Consider the following 24,146-nt stretch of genomic DNA (forward strand, 5'->3'; position numbering starts at 1 on the left):
TAATATTTATTAGGAAATCATTTAAATATTATAATTTTGTTGAGTTCTACAAATGCATACAATAGAAACTGTCATTATAAGTAATTTACATTATGAAGATGAAAATCGTATTTCTTTAAACTTGCATTTCTTTAGTTACTAGTACAATTGACTCTTTTTCATAATCTTATTGAATCTTCTTATTCTCTGTAAATTGTTTCACATCCTTTGCCCATTTTCTTATACAGAATTAATTTCATTGATCTGGAGTAGCTCTTTACATATTAAAGATAAACTCCTTTCCTCCTCATATAGCACTTTATATATTAAAGATAAACCTCTTTTTGCTGCAAAGTTTTCCCCAGTCTTTTGTTCCCTTTTTATTTAAAACAGAAGTTTGAAATTTTTATATAGCTGAAGTTATTGATCTTCTTCCTTTGTAATTACTTTCATTGCTTTTAAGTTTAGAAAGTCTTTCCTTACTTCAAAAGTAGTTAAATGTGCACCTATATTTTCTTACATATTTTGGCATGTGGTTCATTGATTACTTTTAACTGCTTAATTTATTTAGAATTCTTAGTCTGGTAACAGGTTTAAATGTTATAAATTGGTACAGTCTTTCTGGAAAAATGTTTTTGCAATATGAATTAAAAACCACAAATGGGTTGGTGTTCCTTGCCCTACTTCTAAAAAATGTAACTAAAGAAAATGATCAGGCATACAGCCACGGATTTCTACTGAAGACAGTCATTCCGATGCTGCTTATATTAGCAAAAAATGGAAATAACTTCAAAGTCTCTCGTGGTGGTGGAGTAAATATCGTTTAGCTGCACTGTCCAATAATGGTAACCATCAGCCACATGCGGTATTTAAAGTTAAATGTACTAAAATTAAATAAAATTAAATATTCAGCTCCTCAGTTGCTCAAGTGCTCAATAGCCACATGTGACAAGGGGCTACCATACTGGATAGCAGTGGTACCAAACATCCCCATTCTCACAGAGGTTTCTGTGGAATAGTGCTGCTCTGTGGCCATTAAAATCAGGTTTTGAAAGAATATTTAAAACCATTGGATAATTTATAATATGATGGTAAGTAAAAATATCAAAATATAAAATATTTACTGAATTCAGATTGGTTGCAGTAACTTTAATCATCAATATCTTCATCAAATGCTGTTTTCTATAGAGGAAACCCAAACCCTGCCCTCACGAAGCTTCTTGTCTTAAAGAAAAGAGAAAAAAAACCCCAGAAAATCTGAAGTGCAATAGGTGCATAGGAATTTAATGAGATACACAGAGAAATGTAGCACATGGCACCTACTCTGCAGCTGTTAACTGACTGGAATTCCAAACGGGAATTATTATACTGGATCATACACAAGGCCTAATTAACACTGTCTTCTGTGGCCAACAGTGGTCTCAAAAGAAGCCATGATTATCCTTCTGTCAACATCTATTGATATTATCCACCAAAGGCACAAAAACAACTTAGCAAACAAATGGCATTTAAGAACCTGGAGTACATAAAGCAAGGAACTTTACAGAGTACTTAGTAAATATGGAAAGGTTATAAGGCCTCTGAAACATCAATAAATAATCAACCACAACAAAAGAATGCTTCACTTATATGTGAATAAAACTTTGGAAAATGATGCCCATAAGTAAAACCTACATGCAATTCGTACTCAACCTTCCCACTAAGAACAACTGAAAAGTTAAACAAAATGTATATATTTTTAAATCTTGAAAGTATCAAAGAGTTAATAAAATAGTGAGAAAAATATCTGGGAGAAGATGAAAATTTAAAGAGGGGGGCTCAGCATCTGGGATCACTTTTTAGCTTAAGCATCCAAGAGCTGATGTCCAGAGACCTCCAAGGATAGAAATAAACCAGCTTTTGAAAGGACTGCAATCCAGCTCTGAGCCATCTGGTCTGCCCATAAAAATCTCAAGCCCTGAAAATGGACTAAAATGATCCCAGTTTGTTATTCCCCCAGGAACCTGACAGAAATAACTCAAAACTCTCTAGAGGAATAGATCCTGATCCTAGACCTCAAACTATTTCTACAAAACATTTTCAATATAATGCCCATCACACAATGGAAGATAACCAGTCACACTGGAGAAAAGATGAGTGACAATCAAAACAGCTCTTAAGTGGCTCTAGCGTTTGTAATTATCAGATGTGGACTTTAAATTGCTATGTGTACTGTGCTTGAGAAAATAAAAAAAGTATTAAAAACTTAGTACATAACATTCTAAAAAGTGAGAGAGCAAATCTGAAAAAGAACCAAATGGAAATTCTAGAACTAAAAAACACAATACCTGAAATAACTCAATGGGTGAGTTTAACAGCAGATCAGACCTGAAGGGAGAATCTGTGAACTGGAAGACAGGTTAGAATGAAGCATGGAAAGGCAAAATTTGGAATATACAGAAGACATCATGGGAAACACAGAGAATATGGAGGAAAAAAATCTAACATGGGAATCCCAGGGGGAAAAGTGAGTCGAAGCAATTTCATGGATGACAGCTGACGCCTTTCCCGTGAATCCCCAAATTCATGAAGCCTTAGGAACTTCAGGGAGAAAAAAATAAGAAGAAATACACACCTAGAACCATCATTTTAAAACTACAGAGAATTAAAGATGAAGAGGAAAATCTTAAAGACAGTTGACCATAAAAGATTACCTTTAGAGGAACGACAGTTTAAATTATTATGGACTTTTCAACAGCAACAATGGAACCCAGGCGACAATGGAATATACCTTCAATGGGCTGAAAGAAAATCACTGCCAACCTAGAACTGACATCCCCAGTAATAATATCCTTAAAGAGGGAGAGGGAAATAAATCATTTCAGACAAGCAAAAACTGAGAAGTCTGTACCAGCAGACCCACCATTAAAAAGATACCAGTGAATGTTCTTCAGGTGCAAAAAAAGAAAAAAAAAAAAAAAGGAATCCCAGATGGAAGGTCAGAGATGCTGACTGAAGAAAAAGTATTAGAAAGGAAGGAGTCAGCAGGCTGACTGTACAAGAACGTGATGCAGAAGAACCAGGAAAATCTAGCTTACAGGAGAGGTTACCTTCCCCTTATACAAGTTAAAAATTATATTTGGCTATCCTCCAAAAGAAAAGAGTTAAAACAAATCCTTGTATCACATTTTGGAATATATTTTTCACGATTTTTGGATGGGGGAAAATCAGACGTCATGGAGAAAAGATCAATATATTATACTGGGAATTCCCTGGCAGTCCACTGGTTAGGATGCCACACTTCCAATGCCAGGGACCTGGGTTCAGTCCCTGGTTGGGGAACTAAGATCCCACAAGCCGCATGGTGAGGTCTATATATACATATAATACTGCATCTTTTTAAAAATATAAATGGTGAAAGTAACTACAAAGTAATAACAGAAAATGTTTGCAATAATTTATCAGCTAAGATCAGGTTCAATTCTATGTGGAGGGAAACCTAGGGGTGGAAACAGGGGGGACAGAGGGTTCCTAAGAGGTTTCTGATACTATTTTACTCATTAGACCACATATTTATCATTAATTGATAAAAACAGATAATGAATTAAGAAAGAAACCTAAGAGACCTAGTTCTTTGTTGAATGTAGAGATATTCGTTGGTCTGGCAACCAGTACAGAAAAAGTTCTGTTTTCCACTATGTGAGTTGGAAATATACTATAAATGCAAATTTCTGATATTTATGATACAAGAGTAGGATAAGGAATAGCCTTTTCCTATGGTTTGTGAAAAAAGGTAAATAGTTGTATTTGGGGGATAATTTAATTTTTCAGCACAGACTACAGGTCCCCTTAATGTCCCCCCATCCCTGGAATTCTAAGATTCATCCTAAATACTGTGAGAATATTAGTCCTGAATTACTGAGATACAAGTCCTTGGTTCTAACTACAGGCCAAGGGGGCTGCCAATGATTTTATTCCGTTGTTCTCAAAGGACATCACTACTGAAAGGAATTATTCCATCAACAATGGTGCTGTTGAGTGGCCTTCTCCTCGAATTCCCCTCTCATTCACACTATCTACCCTGCCAGTCCCCTTTACTTCAAGGTGTTTCTACAGCCCTCTGCTCTCCTAAAACCCCCAGGCTGAAATGATAATTTATGTCCCTGGCTTAACTGAATCAGTTCAGGAAGGTTCCCCACAGGCAGGAACAGCTGAATGGTAAAGCAGACATTTGTCATCAGTTGAATTCTATTCACTGAGAACATCACTGTCGCAGGCAAATGTGAGAGAGGAAAAAACGGGCAGGAAGCACTCACTCACCTGCCGCAGTTTGGTTCCCACCATGGAGGCACTGCTGTCAAGCACAAACACCACATTCTTGGGTAACGGAGGAAGGTCTTTGGGGGCAAAGTAGTGCACAAAATAGCCATTTAGAACCTGGTGGAGGGAAAAGAATGTAAAAATGGTAGTACCCAGATTAGGTAGGAAAACAAACCAAAATGGATAGTCTATGGGATCTCTAATAAAAGTCAAAGGTAGCATGAAACAGAGTCTAGGGCCAGATTCTGTACCCAGAACAAAAGTATCCATGGTCCTGATTCCTCCAACTAATTGCAAATTAATCTGTTTATTTATTTAAACATCTTTATGGGAGTATAATTGCTTTACAATGGTGTGTTTCTGCTTTATAACAAAGTGAATCAGCTATACATACACATTTATCCCCATATCTCTTCCCTCTCATTTCTCCCTCCCACCCTCCCTATCCCACCCCTCTAGGTGGTCACAAAGCACTGAGCTGATCTCCCTGTGCTATGTGGCTGCTGCCCACTAGCTATCTATTTTACATTTGGTAGTGTATATACGTCCATGCCACTCTCTCACTTCGTCCCAGCTTACCCTTCCCACTCCCTGTGTCCTCAAGTCCATTCCCTATGTCTGTGTCTTTATTCCTGTCCTGTCCCTAGGTTCTTCAGAACCTTATTTTTTTTTTTTTTAGATTCCATATATATGTGTTAGCATATGGTATTTTTCTCTTTCTGACTTACTTCACTCTGTATGACAGACTCTAGGTCCATCCACCTCACAATAACTCAATTTTGTTTCTTTTTATGGATGAGTAATATTCCATTGTATATATGTGCCACATCTTCTTTATCCATTCATCTGTTGATGGACACTTAGGTTGCTTCCATATCCTGGTTATTGTAAATAGAGCTGCAATGAACATTGTGGTACATGACTCTTTATGAATTATCATTTTCTCAGGGTATATACCCAGTAGTGGGATTGCTGGGTCTTATGATAGTTCTATTGTTAGTTTTTTAAGGAACCTACATACTGTTCTACATAGTGGCTGTATCAATTTACATTCCAAGCAACAGTGCAAGAGGGTTCCCTTTTCTTCACACCCTCTCCAGCATTTGTTGTTTGTAGATTTTTTGATGATGGCCATTCAGACTGGTGTGGGGTGATACCTCACTGTAGTTTTGATTTGCATTTCTCTAATGATTAATGATGTTGAGCATCCTTTCATGTGTTTGTTGGCAATCTGCATATCTTCTTTGGAGAAATGTCTATTTAGATCTTCTCCCCATTTTTGGATTGGGTTGTTTGTGTTTTTGATATTGAGCTGCATGAGCTGCTTGTAAATTTTGAAGATTAATCCTTTGTCAGTTGCTGCGCTTGCAAATATTTTCTCCCATTCTGAGGGTTGCCTTTTGGTCTTGTTTATGGTTTCCTTTGCTGTGCAAAAGCTTTTAAGTTTCATTAGGTCCCATTTGTTTATTTTTGTTTTTATTTCCATTTCTCTAGGAGGTGGGTCAAAAAGGATCTTGCTGTGATTTATGTCATAGAGTGTTCTGTGTATGTTTTCCTCTAAGAGTTTTATAGTGTCTGGCCTTACATTTAGGTCTTTAATCCATTTTGAGTTTATTTTTGTGTATGGTGTTAGGGAGTGTTCTAATTTCATTCTTTTACATGTAGCTGTCCAGTTTTCCCAGCACCACTTATTAAAGAGGCTGTCTTTTCTCTATTGTATATTCTTGCCTCCTTTATCAAAGATAAGGTGACCATATGTGTGTGGGTTTATCTCTGGGCTTTCTATCCTGTTCCATTGATCTATACTTCTGTTTTTGTGCCAGTACCATACTGTCTTGATTACTGTAGCTTTGTAGTACAGTCTGAAGTCAGGGAGCCTGATTCCTCCAGCTCTGTTTTTCTTTCTCAAGATTGCGTTGGCTATTAGGGGTCTTTTGTGTTTCCATACAAATTGTGAAATTTTTTGTTCTAGTCCTGTGAAAAATGCCATTGGTAGTTTGATAGGGATTGCATTGTATCTGCAGATTGCTTTGGGTAGTATAGTCATTTTCACAATGTTGATTCTTCCCATCCAAGAACATGGTATAGCTCTCCATCTGTTTGTATCATCTTTAATTTGTTTCATCAGTGTCTTATAGTTTTCTGCATACAGGTCTTTTGTCTCCTTAGGTAGGTTTATTCCTAGGTATTTTATTCTTTTTTAGCAATGGTAAGTAGGAGTGTTTCCTTAATTTCTCTTTCAGATTTTTCATCATTATTGTATAGGAATGCAAGAGATTACTGTGCATTAATTTTGTATCCTGCTACTTGACCAAATTCATTGATTAGCTCTAGTAGTTTTCTGGTAGCATCTTTAAGATTCTCTATGTATAGTATCATGCCATCTGCAAACAGTTACAGCTTTACTTCTTTTCCATTTTGGATTCCTTTTATTTCTTTTTCTTCTCTGATTGCTGTGGCTAAAACTTCCAAAACTATGTTGAATAATAGTGGTGAGAGTGGACAACCTTGTCTTGTTCCTGATCTTAGAGGAAATGGTTTCAGTTTTTCACCACTGAGAACAATGTTGGCTGTGGGTTTGTCATATATGGCGTTTATTATGTTGAGGTAAGTTCCCTCTATACCCATTTTCTGGAGAGTTTTTTATCATAAATGGATGTTGAATTTTGTTGAAAGCTTTCTCTGCATCTATTGAATGACCATATGGTTTTTCTCCTTCAATTTGTTAACATGGTGTATCACATTGATTGATTTGCGTATATTGAAGAATTCTTGCATTCCTGGGATAAACCCCACTTGATCATGGTGTATGATCCTTTTATTTTATTTATTTTTTTTGCGGTACACGGGCCTCTCACTGTCTTGGCCTCTCCCGTTGCAGAGCATAGGCTCCGGGCGCACAGGCCCAGTGGCCATGGCCCACGGGCCCAGCCGCTCCGCGGCATGTGGGATCTTCCCGGACCAGGGCACGAACCCGTGTCCCCTGCATCGGCAGGCGGACTCTGAACCATTGCGCCACCAGGGAAGCCTGTATGATCCTTTTAATGTGCTGTTGGAATCTGTTTGCTAGCATTCTGTTGAGGATTTTTGCATCTATGTTCACCAGTGATATTGGTCTGTAGTTTTCTTTCTTTGTGACATCTTTGACTAATTGCTAATTTAATCTGTATAAAGTCATTCCTTAAAAGTATATCGACTACACTGACTAAATCAATTTAAATTATCCATCCCTTCTTGACTCTTGTCACTTGAGAATCCTGCTCCCTTCATTATCTGGTTTTTCCTAACCACCTTTCATGTTAAGACATAAAGACTGCTTACATCCTGGATGCACATTAATACATTTTGATATTCCCACCCTGTCTTTGGAGCAACATAACCTAAGAAAAAGGAGCCATGGGCCAGTCTCTCTAAGTTAAAATTAAAGATGAACTAAGTTCTAACTTCATCTAAAACACCGCAGGGAAAATTATAGGTTTCATTTGATTCCAGATTACTGACGCAGGAAACAGATAACCGCAGCCTCCAGCAAGGGAACACTGCTGGTCTTCTTGGAGACATATTTGGGGTTAAAACAGATTTCCTAAGAACTGGAAGTTCTCTCTCCCATAGGTAAGTATTGAAATCCCTAGTTCTGGGTGTAACTAAGAGTATCAAGCAACTAACATGAAACGGCAACAACGAACCCATTACCTGGATGTCCCCAATGCTCTGTTCCCTATTAACATCATATCTAATGATGAAATCTCCCAAAATGCCATTCTGGGCAATCTTGGCTTGTTGGACCACAGTAGGTTTAAAAACGACTTTGGCAAAAGTTTCGTTTTGGTTGATAACAGTAGAAGGAGGTGGCCCAGAATCATCTGTAAGCAAGATATAAAGATAATTAATAACTGAATACATAAATTTTTTCTGAAAAGAAACAAGATCTATTTTGCATGGACACAAAGGGTTAGACTTTATTTTAGTGCAGGTTTATGTTTCATATGAACTCCCAAAACTTTGTACAGATAACATATCACAATGCACCAGGTATGTTAGCATATATTTCACTTCTATGCCTCCTTTTAAATCTTTTCTTATAAGAATTTTTAAAATACGCAAAAGTAGACAGAACAGTAAAATGAACTCCCATGTACCCATCACCTGACTTTAACAATTATCAACCTTTTACCAATCTTTTGCATCTGTTTTTATGTATCCTCTCACAAGTGTTTCCTAGAATTTTAAAACAAATCTGAGCCCTCATACTTCATCCATGAATACTTCAGTATATATCTCTAACTACAAGAACACTTTTAGTGTAACCACAAAACCACTGGCACAAGTAACAAAATTAATGCTTAATTATCAACCTATACTTAATTATCAACCTATACTCAGTTTGTATTTAAATTTTCCTGAGTCTCTAGAACCTATCTTGGAACAGTTGCTTTGTTTGAATCAGGATCATAACAAAGTCCCCACATCACATTTGGTTTATGTTTCTTAAATCTCTTTTAATCCACTAGTGTCCCCCCTCTTCACCTCTTTTCTAATGCTACACATAAGTGCTGTAAAACACTGGTTATTTGTCCTATGGAGTTTCTTACATTCTGTATTTTGTGATTGTTTACTTGTCCTGTCTTTTAACTTGCTCTTCTGAAGCCCTGGTCCCCAGTTTTGGGTTGAATGTAGCATCTGGGGGAGTAGAAAACATACCAATGCCCGGGCCAAGAGCTCATTTAATTGGTCTGCGACACAGCTGAGGCATCAGGATGTTTAAATTCCCTGTGGGAGTCTAATGCTCAGTTAAGACTGAGAATCACAGCTCAGTCCCCTGTAGTTCCTGTGTTCTGGTGGGTAGAGCTACAGACAGGCTACACTCAGCTTCAGCGCCATGGACAAGAACACTTCTTGGTGATGCTGAGTCCCTACTACCTTATCACATCAGAAAGTACACAATATCTAGTTGGCTACTTTTAGTTGCAGTAAGATTCATGGTGGGTTCTGATCACCCACGATAAAGTTCCTCATCAGTCTTTCCCTTAATAGTTTTATCAATCACTGATGATGTCTGCCTGTTCACTATTTCATTAGAGTCACAGAAGGCTGCTTTCGAATTCTATCATTCCTTCCATATGGAATTCTTCAGTAAGGAACACTTTTCCTCCATCAATCACTTGGTTGCCCTAACATACTGTTTGTCCAGAAAACTTATGACTCTTTAAAGAAAAAATTTCCCAAAGCTTTCCCTAGCATGAAACTTAGGATATAAATTGAATTCCAGAAAGAGGATAAATGGATGTTATGTGATTTAAGAAAAATTAGTGATGACAAAGAGCATCTCGTTTCACTCCTAACCTTCATTCCTTCCGTAGGACACACTACAGAGAATTATTTCGTGGACTACCCACCTTTGTATATCCATATACCATGTCTATATACCGAACAACAGAAACCCAAAGTTTTGAGATCTGCATGCATCATGAAGAATATGAAAACAAAATGAGGAATTCGTAAACATCAGTATGTGGACTTTTTATCCAGATACTGAATCAAAGCCCAGATTAAAACTGCTGCACAGCATCTGATTCTCTTTTTAAATCTATTCAAGTTGTACCATGGAGTAAGCTGACCAGCAATTTTCCATCCCTAATTAGCAAAACAAAAAAGGAAATGAGGCATAATTTGTCCATGGTAATTTGTGTTTAAGAATAAACTTCTTGGGCTTCCCTGGTGGCGCAGTGGTTGAGAGTCCGCCTGCCGATGCAGGGGACGCGGGTTCGTGCCCCGGTCCGGGAGGATCCCACGTGCCGCGGAGCAGCTGGGCCCGTGAGCCATGGCTGCTGAGCCTGCGCGTCCAGAGCCTGTGCTCTGCAACGGGAGAGGCCACAACAGTGAGAGGCCCGCGTACCGAAAATAAATAAATAAATAAATAAACTTCTTTCTGCTAAGGGCTTATTAGACAAAAGTCAAAGGAAGCTTAGACATTTCCTTCAACAGAACTGACAATTATTATTTAGAGACCATTTAGGTGTAACCTTAACAGGAACCACCAGGCAGAACTGACTCTTCTATTATTTGTACTTATCAAGGGCAGAGATTTCAGGAGTGACCAGAGAGCTAGCAAACAGAAAGTCTGTTCTTACAGAAAGTCAATTGTATGCAAGAGAACATACTTCCAACAGATCTGCTCATCTCAAGAAGGAGCTGTGAAAATCTCAAAGGCATGCTGACAAGTGCCAGCCTGTGTTCCCTGGAGTCAATCTTTCATTGTTATTACTGGCAAAGTCCCAAGAGTGAGAGGTATGATAATACATTAGCTAGGAACTCAGGATCACAAATGAGTCAGAAGGACCTGCATTTGATACTGGGTCTGCCTCTCATCATCTCTGAGGCTCTGGGCAGGTTATTGAGCCCTGGTTATCTCATCTATAAAATGGATGAATGGTCTACCAAACACACTACTGAAATGGTTGTGATGTGATGTACCTAGCATCATTCTGATTCATGGTGGGCAGTCACGCTAGCTAACATTATCATCAACCACAAAGGGGCACAAAAAATAGAAGGGCCAGTGAATTCTAAAACAACACAACGTGTCAAACTTGGGATACTTCTTGCAACGAAGAGGAAAGAACTACTGCTATTCGCAACACGGTTGAATCTGAGTCATTTTGAGTGAAAACACAAGATACAAAAGAAAGTATTCACTATGTTTCCATTTACACAAAACTCAAGAGCAGGCATAACTCACTCATGGCAATTGAAGGAGCCTAGCGGTTCCCTTGAGGGGTGAATACTGACTGGGAAAGAGGATAAGGGGACCTTTTGGGGTGCTGAAAATACTCTACGTCTTGACCTGAAAGTAGTTGGTTGGGTATATACATAGGTAAAAATTCATTGAATTGCACACATAGGATTTATACACTTTATTCTGGGCATAGCCCAATTTTTTAAAAAAATTAAACTCATTGAAAGCTGTATAGTCCAATAGATTGAACAAACAATCCCTGGGATGGAACACAGTATTATTTGCAAATGAACTTCTATCTTAGGGTAAGTCTGTTTGTGTGGGCATTTATATGGGGATTAGGTGTATTCATTGTAGTTCCAGCTGGCAGAATGAGGACCAGGGACAGAGTTACGAGGAAGCACTTTCGTGCAGCATCTCTAAGCTCTAAGAAAGATGTCCTGTTGGCAGAAGCAGCTTTCACAACTCATCTCACTAGAAGTGTTCCAGCAAACGCTGGATGGGTTCATCACCTGCAGGGGTGATGCAGACCAGCTCTACCACATAGTTTTGGACCAGCAGCAGCAGTATCACCTGGGAACTTGCTAGAAACACAAATTCTTGGGTTCATCCCAGAAATTCTGAGTCAGAAACCCTGGAGGTGGGACCCAGGAATCTGTATTTTCACAATCCTTCCAGGTGATTCTGGTTCCTGCACAAAGACAGTGGTCATGTGCCTTTGATATACGTAATTGGGCGCCACTAGATTCTCTCTAACCTTAAAATTCTACATGAATGAGATTTGACTCTCTTTACACTGTCAGGACATACCTACTATTTCATGTTTCAAGTCTCTCTCATTGAAATGGTCTTTACAATTACCCTGAATTAATACCATTCATGGTTGAATGAAAGTACTGAGGATTAAAAAGTATAATTTCTCTATTCATAATTAATTGACTAGGCTCTTTGATATAAGCCATGAGAAAGGATAGTGTATTATTATTTTTGTTTCCTACTGACCTCTGATGTTTGCTAGTGCATGATGAAAATTCATGAGATTCCTCTAAATAGGCTTATTTTATGTGCCCAAAGAGTGGGTTGATTCCCAGCTGGGTTATTCACCAAGAAGCCCGGTTCCTGAGATTGACCTCCACCCACTAAGTACCAGACAGTCAATGTGACCCAAGGAATTTTCCACTACCTATCAAAAAAAAAAAAGGTCTGCTGGGAAAAATTCCAGAGTAGTATCTCTAGAAAATAAAATCCTCTTTTTATTAGAGAAGGAAAAAATGTTAATAAAAAATTTATTAGAGAATGAAAAAAATCAATGAGATTAGTATAGGCTGCCCACAGTTACTGACCAAAATCTCAAAGCAGAATAGTACTATTTAGCTTTTCCTGACTGTGAATTGGGGCTCATCCTGGTGACCGCCACAAAATCGTAAGTACAATGAGCTAATTTATTAGCAGGGCCCTCAGCGATCACGGGATGTGTCCTAAACATAATGAAGAGTGCAAGGCAACAGGTTGGGAGCAGACCAAGAGTGAGAATCTGACCTACTTTTCTAATGAGAAAGCACATATTTTTTCCTCCTATTGGTTTGCCCTCCTTCGTGCCCACTTGGTCAGGGATAGCAGTGAACTTCGGTGATTGCTCTGAATTGAAGGAAACTGTGTCTTCTCATGTCATCCCCCTGTTTTAATCCAAGCATCAGTGGTCTTGTGTAAGATGACCTTCGGGGGCACAAGACTGCCTCTAGAGCATCCTTGAGAAGATTCACCGACTGCTCTTTTCCCACCCACCGTTCCCTGCTTCTCAGGTCATTAGCATCCCCACGATGCCCTCTTCCTGTCTAAAGCCCCATGTTTTCGAACAAGAAGATACGTGTTATTTTAGAACCCACATAATACCGAAGGAAGTGGGCTCTAGAGTTTGGGAGACTCAAAACGACAGACTTAATATCTCTGAGCCTCAGTTCCACATCTTTTAAATCCACATCATAGAATCACAGTCAGAATTAAGTGACATCATATATAAAAGCAAGTGAGGATGGTGCCTGGCACATGGTAGATGCTCAATACATAATAGCCCCAGCCTCTCCCCCTTCAGAAGTACCTTCTTATTCTTTTTGTCTAGGATGAAAGGCAACTCATGAGGGAAAAAAAACTCTTTGGTAACACAGTTTACATTTTCCCATAACAGGTTTCTCTACACCACTAAGAGCTTAGTAAAAACAAATAATCATTATTTAGAGGAAAAAACGCACATCATAATGAACATTCTTAACAGGGAATTCAAGAATGTTGATACAGAGAATGCTCTTTATAAAGTATAATGGAATTAGTAGCTTCCCAAGAGCTCCCTGAAATTATATACAGAATTTGGCATGAAAGTGTACATGTAGGGACTTCCCTGGTGGCGCAGCAGTTAAGACTCCGTGCTCCCAATGCAGGGGGCCCAGGTTCGATCCCTAGTCAGGGAACTACATCTCACGTGCATGCCACAACTAAGAGTTCGCATGCCACAACTAAGGAGCCCACCTGTCGCAACTAAGACCCAGCACAACCAAATAAATAAATAAAATAAATATTTTTTTCAAAAAAGAAAGTGTACATGTGTATTTTTTTCTGGAGAGATGTCCGTAGCTTTCACCAGATTCTCCAAGGAGCCCCCATAAAGTTAAGAGCCATGCATACAAGTGCCATTAAATATTCCTATTTTTCCCATTGATTCTATCTTGTAATGACAAGGCACATCATCTAATTTGCATAAAGCATGAAGAGAACAGGGATGTTATTCACAAATAAACACTCCCCTCCTAGACAACCACCTGGGGGAAAAGGGAAGCTGACTGCTATGTACAGTGTCTAAAGGTGAAAAGATTTAGGAGCAAAGAACCACAGTCAAAGTCATCAGCTGAAAGCCACACCTCTTTGGGTCAACTGATGGGGGATTTCCTGGCCTCTGTTTCCTGTGGGCCTTGGGTTTGCCAACTGTCGGAGAAAAACAGCCAACACCTGGTGATTTATAAAAGGATTTCCAAACAAACACTGTCTACTCATTTCCCCTTGGAAAAGAGGCTAAACTGTCTATACTTGCTTATGTAATTTTCTCACCTGGGCTCCAGTGGGGAGATTTCTTCAATAAAGGGCAAGTCAAAAACATGTGAATAATTGGCCAACTACCCTTCAATGGTCACGATGAAGACAACATTCAAGCAAACTGGCAGAGTATTAAAAGAAGAAGTGATGGGGATGTAATTATGGCATGGCGACTATGGTTAATAATACTGTGTTGCATATTTAAGAGGTGCTAAGGGAGTTGATCTTAAAAGTTCTCATCATAAGGAAAACAATTCTGTAACCACGTATGGTGAGGAATGTCGCTAGGTTTACTGTGGTCATCATTCTGCATTAGATACAAATAAATCATTTTGTTGTACACCTGAAACTAACATAATGTATGTCAACGGTACCTATATTGGATAGGTCTCGGGGAAAAACAAAGTGGTAAAGTTGAGGCAATGAAGACGGAAAAGAATTTAAATACCATCATAAGTCCCCTATTACATGCAGTTTTCGTATTGGAACGGGGCTTTCTCCTCTATATTGATAGTTGGTATTTTAAATCCTTTTGGAAAATAGCATCATATAGATATGACAACATACAGCATAGAATGATAATGCAAATTTACAGCTGAAGGCGTTCAAATTCAACTCCATCACTGTATAGGTAAGCAGTGTTTGCCCAGATTTCTTAGCCAATTAGCTTACTACTTCACTCCTTACTCAAAGCTCTTTCTTTCCCCAAAATGATACACTACTGAGTCTCAGGTTTCCCTGTTTGAATGACTTGCCCAGAGAAACTATGCATGAAAACAAGTACAGCTACCTCATACATTCTAAATGCAGATAACCCCTAAAAACATGAATTACCCCTTCCTGATACCATTTTGTGTCCATTGATGACCTCCAACATTAGCTGCTCTACGTGCCTGAAACTGGACCAAATGAAGGCCCAGCAAAAGTAGTGCTAGGACAGCAAAGGAATATAAGACTAAGAGGTTTCTGGTAAATTCTTCTACGTTGTCCTCTGGCACTCAGGCAGAACACGGCCCAATCACTGAGAAAACCTGGGTGGCATTTTATAGATGCAACCTTACAGAGGGTGTCCTTATACTACTATTCAAAACTGCCAATTCGTCTTACCCATTAGGATGGCTACTACCAAATAAAACACAAACACACACACACACACAAAAGAAACAAAAAAAACCCACCAGAAAATAGCAAATGTTGTCAAGGGTGTGGAAAAACTGGAACCCCTGTGCACTGTTGGCAGGAATATAAAATGGTATAACGCTGCGGAAAACGGTACGGTGGTTCCTCAAAAACTTAAAAGTAGAACCGCCACATGATCCAGCAATTCCACTCTGGGGCATATACCCAATAGAAGTGAAAGCAGGATCTCAAAGACCCTACACGCCATGTTCATAGCAATGCTATTCACAATAGCCAAGAAGGGGAAGCAACCCAAGTGTCCTTCTACAGATAAATGGATGAACAAGATGTGGTCTATATGCACAATGGAATACCAGTCAGCCATAAAAAGGAAGGAAACCCTGTTGTGTGCCACAGTATGGAGGAACCCTGAAAACATGATGCTAAGTAAAATAAATCAGTCACGAAAAGACAAGTACTGTATGATTCTACTTATACGAGGTCCCTAGAGTTGTTAAACTCATAGAGACAGAAAGTAGAATGGTGGTTGCCAAGGTCTGGGGCAGTGGGAGAAGGGAGAGTTGTTAAATGGATATAGAGGTGCAGTTTGGGAAGATGAAGACATTCTGGAAATTTTGAATAAACTCAACACTACTGAACTGTACACTTCAGAACGACTAGGATGGTCAATTTAATGTTATATGCTTTTTACCACAATTTAAAACTTTTGTTAATTTTTAAATGAACTTATTTACAAAACAGAAATAGACTCACAGACATAGAAAACAAACTTATGGTTACCAAAGGGGAAAGGCAGGGAGGGATAAATTAGGAGTTTGGGGTTAATATACACATACTACTATATATAAAATAGATAAACAACAAGGACCTACTGTACAGCACAGGGAACTATACTCAATATTTTGCAATAACCTATAAGGGAAAAGAATCTGATAAAGAAAAATATATATATATATTTATGTATAACAATCACTGTGCTGTACACCTGAAACTAACACGACATTGTAAATCAACGACACTTCAATTACAAAAAAACTTGTATTGATTTTTCAAAACTGCCCACTCTAAGCTCTTCAAGGGCAGTGACAATGCCTTGGACATCTGCAGGTGCCAGGCGTTCAGCACAGGACGTGGTGAGGACTCAAGGTACGCTTGCGGAACATTTAACCTGGACACGACTCAGCACATTGGCACATACTTGGGCAGATGAATGGAAGGGCCCTTCAAGAGGGTCATCTTGAACGTGTGCTGGTGGGCGTGGCAGATGCTCTAGTTGATACAGGTCACCTGCATCCACCTCTGGTTGCAGCCACACTTGTGGTGGACAGTGCCATTCACCCGGACAACACCCCACCTCGCACAGCAAAGTAAGACAGCAGGAGAAAGGAAGAAACAGAGTGAGGCCTCCCAGAGAAGAGCAGGAGGGTCACCAGTACCAAGTGAAAGAGAGAAGGCTACCCTCCCCGGTGTCTCGGAGCCACCCTGCTCAGAGCCAGCGCCGACCCAACTAGAGCCAACGTCCACACAGACAAGTAACATGGGTCCTCCTATCAGCATTAAAAACAGAACCAAAAAAAAAACAAATCCAACTATGGAGCCAAATGATTCATACCTCAATAATTTCTGCACTGAACAATGCTGGAAACCCTCACATAACAACCAGATTGCTTCCTGGCAAATGTACAGAGGCCAAGAGGGGCCATGCCCTTCCAGCTGCAGACTGGAGACTGGATCCAGGGGAAAGACACTCAGCAGTGGGGAACCGGAGCTGGGGGTGAACCGTTAGTCACAATGCAGCCTTTAATAGGGCAGAGCACCAGATTTAGCAAATAAAAAGACAGGATGTCCGGTTACATCTGAATTTCAGATAAACCACGAATGATTTTTTTAGGATAAGTATGTCTCAGATACTGCACAGGATATACTGTTTATCTGAAATTCAACTGTAACGGAGCATCCTGTCTTTTATCTGGCAATTCTGGAAAAGGGAGGGATCTTGTAACCGGTCTTCTGGAACCAAATTCTGTCTCCTAATCCCTCCTTCACAACAGAATAAGAGCTACACCCAAGAGCTGACAAAATTGACCAACTTAAGCCAGGAATGTATTAAAAATCCAATAGCATCTTCACTGCCGACAGTTATTTATTCCTAAATTCTTTTAACAAATATTCATTGAGCACCCATTCTATGCCAGGCACCACACTAGGTGCCTTGATTACAATCCTGAGAGCCTTCACAGCAAAAGGCAGAGTCATGAGGTTACCAGACCAAGCAAAGAAAAAGAGAAATAAGATTTTTAAACAGATTCAACCAACCCCTCATTGTGCATCTACGGATATGCAGAACACAGGCTAGTCTGCAGTCAAAAGTGACTTGAGCGCTTCCCTGGTGGTGCAGTGGTTGAGAGTCCGCCTGCCGATGCAGGGGACACGGGTTTGTGCCCCGGTCCGGAAGGATCCCACATGCCGCGGAGCGGCTGGGCCCGTGAGCCACGGCCGCTGAGCCTGCGCGTCCGGAGCCTGTGCTCCGCAACGGGAGAGGCCACAGCAGTGAGAGGCCCGCGTACCGCAAAAAAAAAAAAAAAAAAAAAAAAAAAATGCAGCTGTCTGAAAATAGAGACAGAGGTAGATTGGTGGTTGCCTGGGGCTGAGGTGGGAACAGGGAGTGACTGCAAGTAGGCACAAATATCTTTTCGGGGTGATAGGGATGTTCTAAAGTTGGGTTGTGCTGATGTTGCGTAACTCTGCAAATGTACTAAAAATCACTGAATTATAGACTTAAAATGAGAAAATTTTATGCTATGCAAACTAAGCTTCAATAAAAACTGCTTTTTCAAAAAGCAAAGAATATAAGTGATAAACAATGAAAGTCACAGAACCGTATCTGTTTAGTGGTAGAAAAACTTTTCAACATTGTTCTTTAGCTTTACAAATAAATAAGCATGTTAAAAAGCGCTCATAAAAAAATCTGTTTCTCATAGAAATTCAAATAATATCAAACCCCAAAAATACAGCTACCCAGGCCTCACCCAGATAAATTCTAATTCACGTGTTTCAGGTAGGACTCAGTCATCTGTATTTTTTTTTTTTAACCTCTCCTGTGCCTGTAGGGTATAGCCAGGTTTGAGCATCGCTGATGTAAAGCAAAAGGGGATAAAACAGGCAAGGTACCTTATTTCTTATTTTGCTAATCTCATTTTATTTTACTCCTAGCCATCAGGGATCTGATCATAAATGCAAGTTTTATGCCCCCCTCCAGTTTTTTTTTTTTTAAGCATGGAAAGGGCAGTAATTTTGGTGCCATAGGGCCATAAGAAGTTTGAGATTTTAACCTAGAGAGTGAAATAACCAGCTTTAAACATAGATGGAATATCTATCCTGGTGTATGACTTGAGAAGATCACACATCCAGGGATGTTCCAGGAAAGTCTTAATTTCAAATACTCTGTTCCACTGAGCTCACAAATCATAAAAATATTTTAGAGGAGTTACTGGAGGAGAAGGGAGGGTGACAGATGAGAGAGGGAGTCTGGTCTTGTACCGAATACCAATTTGTATCCTTTTATAGTTTGAACCATGCACGTGAGTTAACTATTTTAATAATCCAGAAAGTATAATGCTTTGGCTTCCAAAGTACATCTCACCGAATTGGCTTTCACATTGAGAAAAAGCCCTTTCATTTACGATTCAGTAGCCGTGGGTCCAATCCGCATACATCGGACAAGTAAACTGAGGCAAAGGTAGGTTCCACTGCTTTTAGCCTTTCTCTTTCTTTCTTCGTAACTAGGGAGAGACTCGGAATTTGAACTCACACCCTCAGTATTTTACAAAAGCTCCAGAGAGGGCTGTTCTAGAGGTTGAAGGAGATAATCTTGTGTGCAAGGGCCGAGTCTAGTAGCTAGCACGTAGTCATCTTTATCTAGAATTGCTTCCGTAAAGATGTCAATGGGTCCAGCGGTCAGAGAAGTCCAGAAGTCTGACCTCTTAAGGACAGCCAGATCTATCAGAGGCATGTGCTGGCTCCGGTCCACATTCACACGATCACAGCCAACATCCTGGTCTAAGTGCTATTCTAGCTGCACCTCTATCCTGGATGCTTTCTGGAAACACGCAATAGCGTCCAGACAAAATCACAACATCCTATGCCTCTGGCTCCTGGGGCTGCCGTTTTGCAGGAAGAGGAACAGCTGAGCTCTGGATGGGAATGAGGGGCAAAAGGGCCCCGGTCCACTGCACCTGGCCTGGGTAATGGCCTGTGAGACCTCTCACTCTGGAAGGCAAAATATCTACTCTGGTGCAAAGAGCCAGGAAAACAATTTTCTTAAAAATAAACAGATTCCCAAGAGATCAATGGTCTGGAAAAATTCCTCTGAGATTCCCACAGGCCCTGCAGATAAGCAGTAACAGGATTAACAACAGCATTCAGACCTGTCCCCTCCAAGCATAACCCACACACCACAACGCGGACACCTCTGAAGAGTCACAGTGGTTCTGAACCTGGCAAGACACACATCCATTTCATTCCTACAACAGGATGCCCATACTTCCCACGTGGGAAAATTCCCCACTAAATTGTGATTAGGGAGAAATGAAATTTTAAAATGTTCTTTCTTATTAGATTAGGTGTGTATTTTTCTTTTTTCTTTCTTTTCCTTTTTTTTCTTCCTTTTCTTCTCTACTTTGCAGACACCTCATTAGCTATCTACTCTTTAAAACGCATCCTGTTTAATACTGTAAGGAGACAAAGGTTAATCAGACAAAGACCTGCTTCACAATCACTTATGATCTAATAAGGGAGATAAGATTTGCAGAGAAAAAAAGTAAATAGAAGGGGATAATACTAATTACAATGATTAAGCTCTTACTCGGCACCACATGTACACAAATGCTTCCCAATGACCCTAAGAGACAGTTACTATCCCTGTTTACAGATGCGTAAGCTGAGTCTCACACGGCCCAGGTCAGCTTTTTTCAAGGACATAGTTCATAACTGATTGAAAATCCATTAACCATACACACAGTGACCCAGATGACCTAAGAATGGTGTCATGTATCTCATGCCATTTCTGAATGTCAGGTCCCTTGATGATATCTGTAACTTTCTGACGAGATCTGGATGGACTGCCAGCCCACTGTCTGGAGTCAACTTATAATAGACCTGAATCCACACTCCAGTCTTTGAGGGTGAATGACTTCTCACATCCAGAGTCACTCACTGAACTGCGTGCTGGGGGCAGAACACGTACGTTCCATACTGTCACGTCCAGAGTCACTCACTGAACTGCGTGCTGGGGGCAGAACGCGTACGTTCCATACTGTCACGTCCAGAGTCACTCACTGAACTGCGTGCTGGGGGCAGAACGCGTATGTTCCATACTGTCACGTCCAGAGTCACTCACTGAACTGCGTGCTGGGGGCAGAACGCGTACGTTCCACACTGTCACGTCCAGAGTCACTCACTGAACTGCGTGCTGGGGGCAGAACCCGTATGTTCCGTACTGTTCACTGTCCCACATACCAGCTCCGGCTCTTGACTGTTTTTGCATCATGTAAGATAACGACATTCTGTTATTCCTCGTGTCAAGTTATTTCTCTCCTCTCCTTCCAACCTCATCCCTAAATATTCTTGTACGAGAAGCCTTCTTGGGAGACTCTGGACCCTCCTTGCAGTCACAGGGGTTGAATTCAGATTCTGCACACTCCATGATCACTCAGCACTCAGCACTTCCCTGATCTCAGTGTCACAGATGTCCGAAATCTTGTCATTCTAACCCCGGTGAATTTGGGGGCACATCTATGCTGTCACCAATTTGACATAAAGCCTTACTGATATACTTAGGATAAGGCACAATGCAAGTGAATATTTAATGTAAACTATTAGTGGAAATTAATATAGTGGTTAAAATTAGATTAGATTGAATTTTTCATTATCATTTCAACAGAGTGCTATTTAAAAAATTAAAATTTGAGAAAAAAGCAAATTGAGCAATCTTACTAATGAAGAAAAAATGTCTGTGTCTTAAGTCAAACTGGCAGTACATATTTTTCATTATTTAAATTTAGAAAGATATAGCACATTATTTAGATGTTTACGTTAATGTCAAAAGTTTGCTTTAAAAACAGAGTATTGAAAAATAAAATAAAATAGAGTATTAGAAAATGACCACATACTCCCTTACCCCTAGTATAAAATGATTATTTTATATAACTTCCTGGTCTTTTGTCAGCTTCACAGTTAACATATTTAACATTAAAGTGTATGTACAACTGTGTCTCTTTTTTCTCTATCACGTGCTGAATTGTTTTCGTAACCCTATTTTACTAATCACGTCTGTGTGGTTGAATACTTAGGATGAAGGAATGTTTTTGCTACTACAAATATTATCAAACGGGTTTGTACATGTAACAGTACCGATATTCTAGATGTCTCACCGAGGTTAGATTCCCAGGAGTGATACGACAGTGTCAAATGATTTGAACATTTAAATCTCCTCATAGAGCCTGGCTTAAAAAACAAAGGTACAGGGCACTGTCTTTGTTTTGCTGCTGTCCTTCAGATTCCCCCTCCTCTTGGGGCCCGTGCTGCAGGGGTGCCATCTGGTTTAATGCCAGCGCCCAGCTTGGAGTCAGCACACGACACCTGAGTGCATCCGGCCAGCACCGCTCACCTTGCCCCCGCCCGCTGCCCTGGCGACGGCTGTTCTGGAGCCCCAGCACCTCCAGCGCCGCGATGCCCGACCTCTCCAGAATGGTCACCTCCACCGTCAGCCGCCCCACCAGCTGCTGGGGCCGTACGCTGACCACGTGCTCGTACTTCCCCAGCCGCCGCTGCAGGAGCTCCTCGTAACTCAGGAGGAAGGCAGCCTTGTCCTTGCTGGGAAGCACCACGGAGGCTCTGAAGGTCTCCGTCCCCTTCTCCCTGGAAGAAAGAGAAAAGGGAACAGGGGATCGGAGAAAGCCAGGTTCCCTCGAGTCCCCCAGGGCCCCGGCCAAACTCTCTCAGCGAGAGGCCTTAGCGTGGACCACTATGTTTCCCCATCATCAAGCCACCAGCCACTGCAGCTGCCCCCATGATGCATCCTGAGGGGATTCAGGAAGGAGAAAACCAGGAGACTGGCCCTAGATAGTTAAGATGCATATCTAAGGAATAATTTCCATGAGCCCAGACTCTTGCATCTTCCTATACACAGAAGCACTGAATTCATCAACTCGAGATGTCTGTTGTTTTTCAGTGTGTGTGATTAGCAGTAATCTTTTGATGTGTGACTACCTCTTTTTTTTTTTCAGCAAAAACTCCTCTATATCCTGGCTCCTGTTTGGAACAGTCCCTCAGAGCTGAGAAGCTGTCTCCCAGGCTATAGTCTTCAGTAATGCCTCCAATAAAACATAATTCTTGATTTTTAGGTTGTGCATATTTTTTCAGTTGACATTAGAAAGAAAAACTAGAATTTAGTTTTGGGACGAGTAGCAAAGGCCTGCACTAGAGGAAGGTCAGACAGGTTCAAGGAATTCTGAAGAGCAGAGAATTCAAAGACTACTGAACTCTCCGACCTCTCCTTGTGTCAGACCCGAGGGAGCAAAGGGGAGGGGGACTGACACAGCTGACCTCCAGGAAAAACAGATTCCTGCTGTGATCCGACTAAACGGAACTGTGGCTTGCCTGATTCTGCACAATTTATGAAGTGTAAGAAAAGATAATCCTCATAAAGCCCACACCTTTTCCTCTAGATACTAAGGTCGTTTTTCTTCAAAGGGAACAGATGACTTTTTTTTCAAATGGGCTGGTAGAGAGGGAAATTGATTATTCTCAGTATACTAGGTGGTTCTCTAGTTAATGTTATCTACGGAGTCATTAAAAGTGAATTGATTTATTGGTTTTCAGTGTTTAGATTCAGTTTATAGACAAAGAATACAAATACCAGGACAGATCAGAATTTTAACGGTGATAACTGATGATGCAAAAGTAAATGATTAAGTAGGAAGAGATGAGTGCTGGAGATGGAAATGAAAAGGCAGAATGACATGAAGGAGACAGAATATTATCACTGAAGATAACAGGGCTCGTCTGAGATGGTATAACTGCTTAAATTAACTGAAGAAGAAAAAGATAATAATACAAAAAACTGGAATGCAGAGAGAAAGTGGGAGTATTGTAAACATGCTGAATCCTCTTTCTTCACAGCACAGAATCAACAGATAATATCTGATTTTTATCATGAAATTTTTAAAAAGCAAACTATCATAATATTTAGAGTGAGGGAGGTAACTACCAGAAATCTACAGAAATATCAGAAGTGGATGTTTCTAGAAAGTGAGAACTGGGGAATGGGAGCAATAAAATATTCCTTTTCATCATAAACCCTTAGCTACTATATTGTTAACCAGGTATATAGCTGTATTTTTTTTAAGATTTTTTTTTTTTGATGTGGACCATTTTCAAAGTCTTTATTGAATTTGTTACAGTATTGTTTCTGGTTTATGCTTCGATGTTTTGGCCCTGAGGCATGTGGGATCTTAGCTCCCTGACCAGGGATCGAACCCACATCCCCTGCACTGGAAGGTGAAGTCTTAACAGCTGGACGGGCAGGGAAGTCCCTAACCAGGTATATTTAATTATTTATTATGATGATAAAAAATAAAAAGATAAACCTTTGAAGAAAAGGGTGAGAACAAGATGGGTAGGCAGGGTAGAAAATTTGACACTTGGCTAAAGTGGACTTTTAATTCCTTAATTCAATGGTACTTACCCACTGTCTTCTGTGGTTTTATTCCTTTTCTCTTTTACCTTATCACCATTTTTCTTTTCTTTCTCTGTAATTTCTCCCTGATACACCTTGTCTCCAATAAGCCTGAAACAGAAGACAGCCGCGTTGCCAGCTTGCCGTCCAAGACAAACTCCAACATGGATC

At 40.2% G+C, this 24,146-nt stretch overlaps 1 protein-coding gene across 4 annotated transcripts in view; it reads right to left on the reverse strand.

The window, feature by feature from the left end:
• Positions 1-24,146, reverse strand: part of ITIH5 (inter-alpha-trypsin inhibitor heavy chain 5) — an 83,215-nt gene that overhangs the window by 38,192 nt on the left and 20,877 nt on the right. For 3 of the 4 annotated variants that reach the window (XM_073801526.1, XM_073801527.1, XM_033852339.2), the window contains exons 4-7: positions 23,985-24,086; positions 21,906-22,156; positions 7,972-8,141; positions 4,279-4,395 (exon numbers count right to left, since the gene is read on the reverse strand). In XM_073801526.1, coding sequence (XP_073657627.1) covers positions 4,279-4,395; positions 7,972-8,141; positions 21,906-22,156; positions 23,985-24,086 — 640 coding nt within the window. Of the gene's footprint in view, positions 1-4,278; positions 4,396-7,971; positions 8,142-17,554; positions 17,687-21,905; positions 22,157-23,984; positions 24,087-24,146 lie in introns of those variants that run through there. The other variant, XM_033852340.2, reaches the window with a different exon arrangement.

The sequence above is a fragment of the Tursiops truncatus genome, chromosome 2, assembly GCF_011762595.2.
Source record: "Tursiops truncatus isolate mTurTru1 chromosome 2, mTurTru1.mat.Y, whole genome shotgun sequence".
NCBI classification, from domain to species: domain Eukaryota; kingdom Metazoa; phylum Chordata; class Mammalia; order Artiodactyla; family Delphinidae; genus Tursiops; species Tursiops truncatus.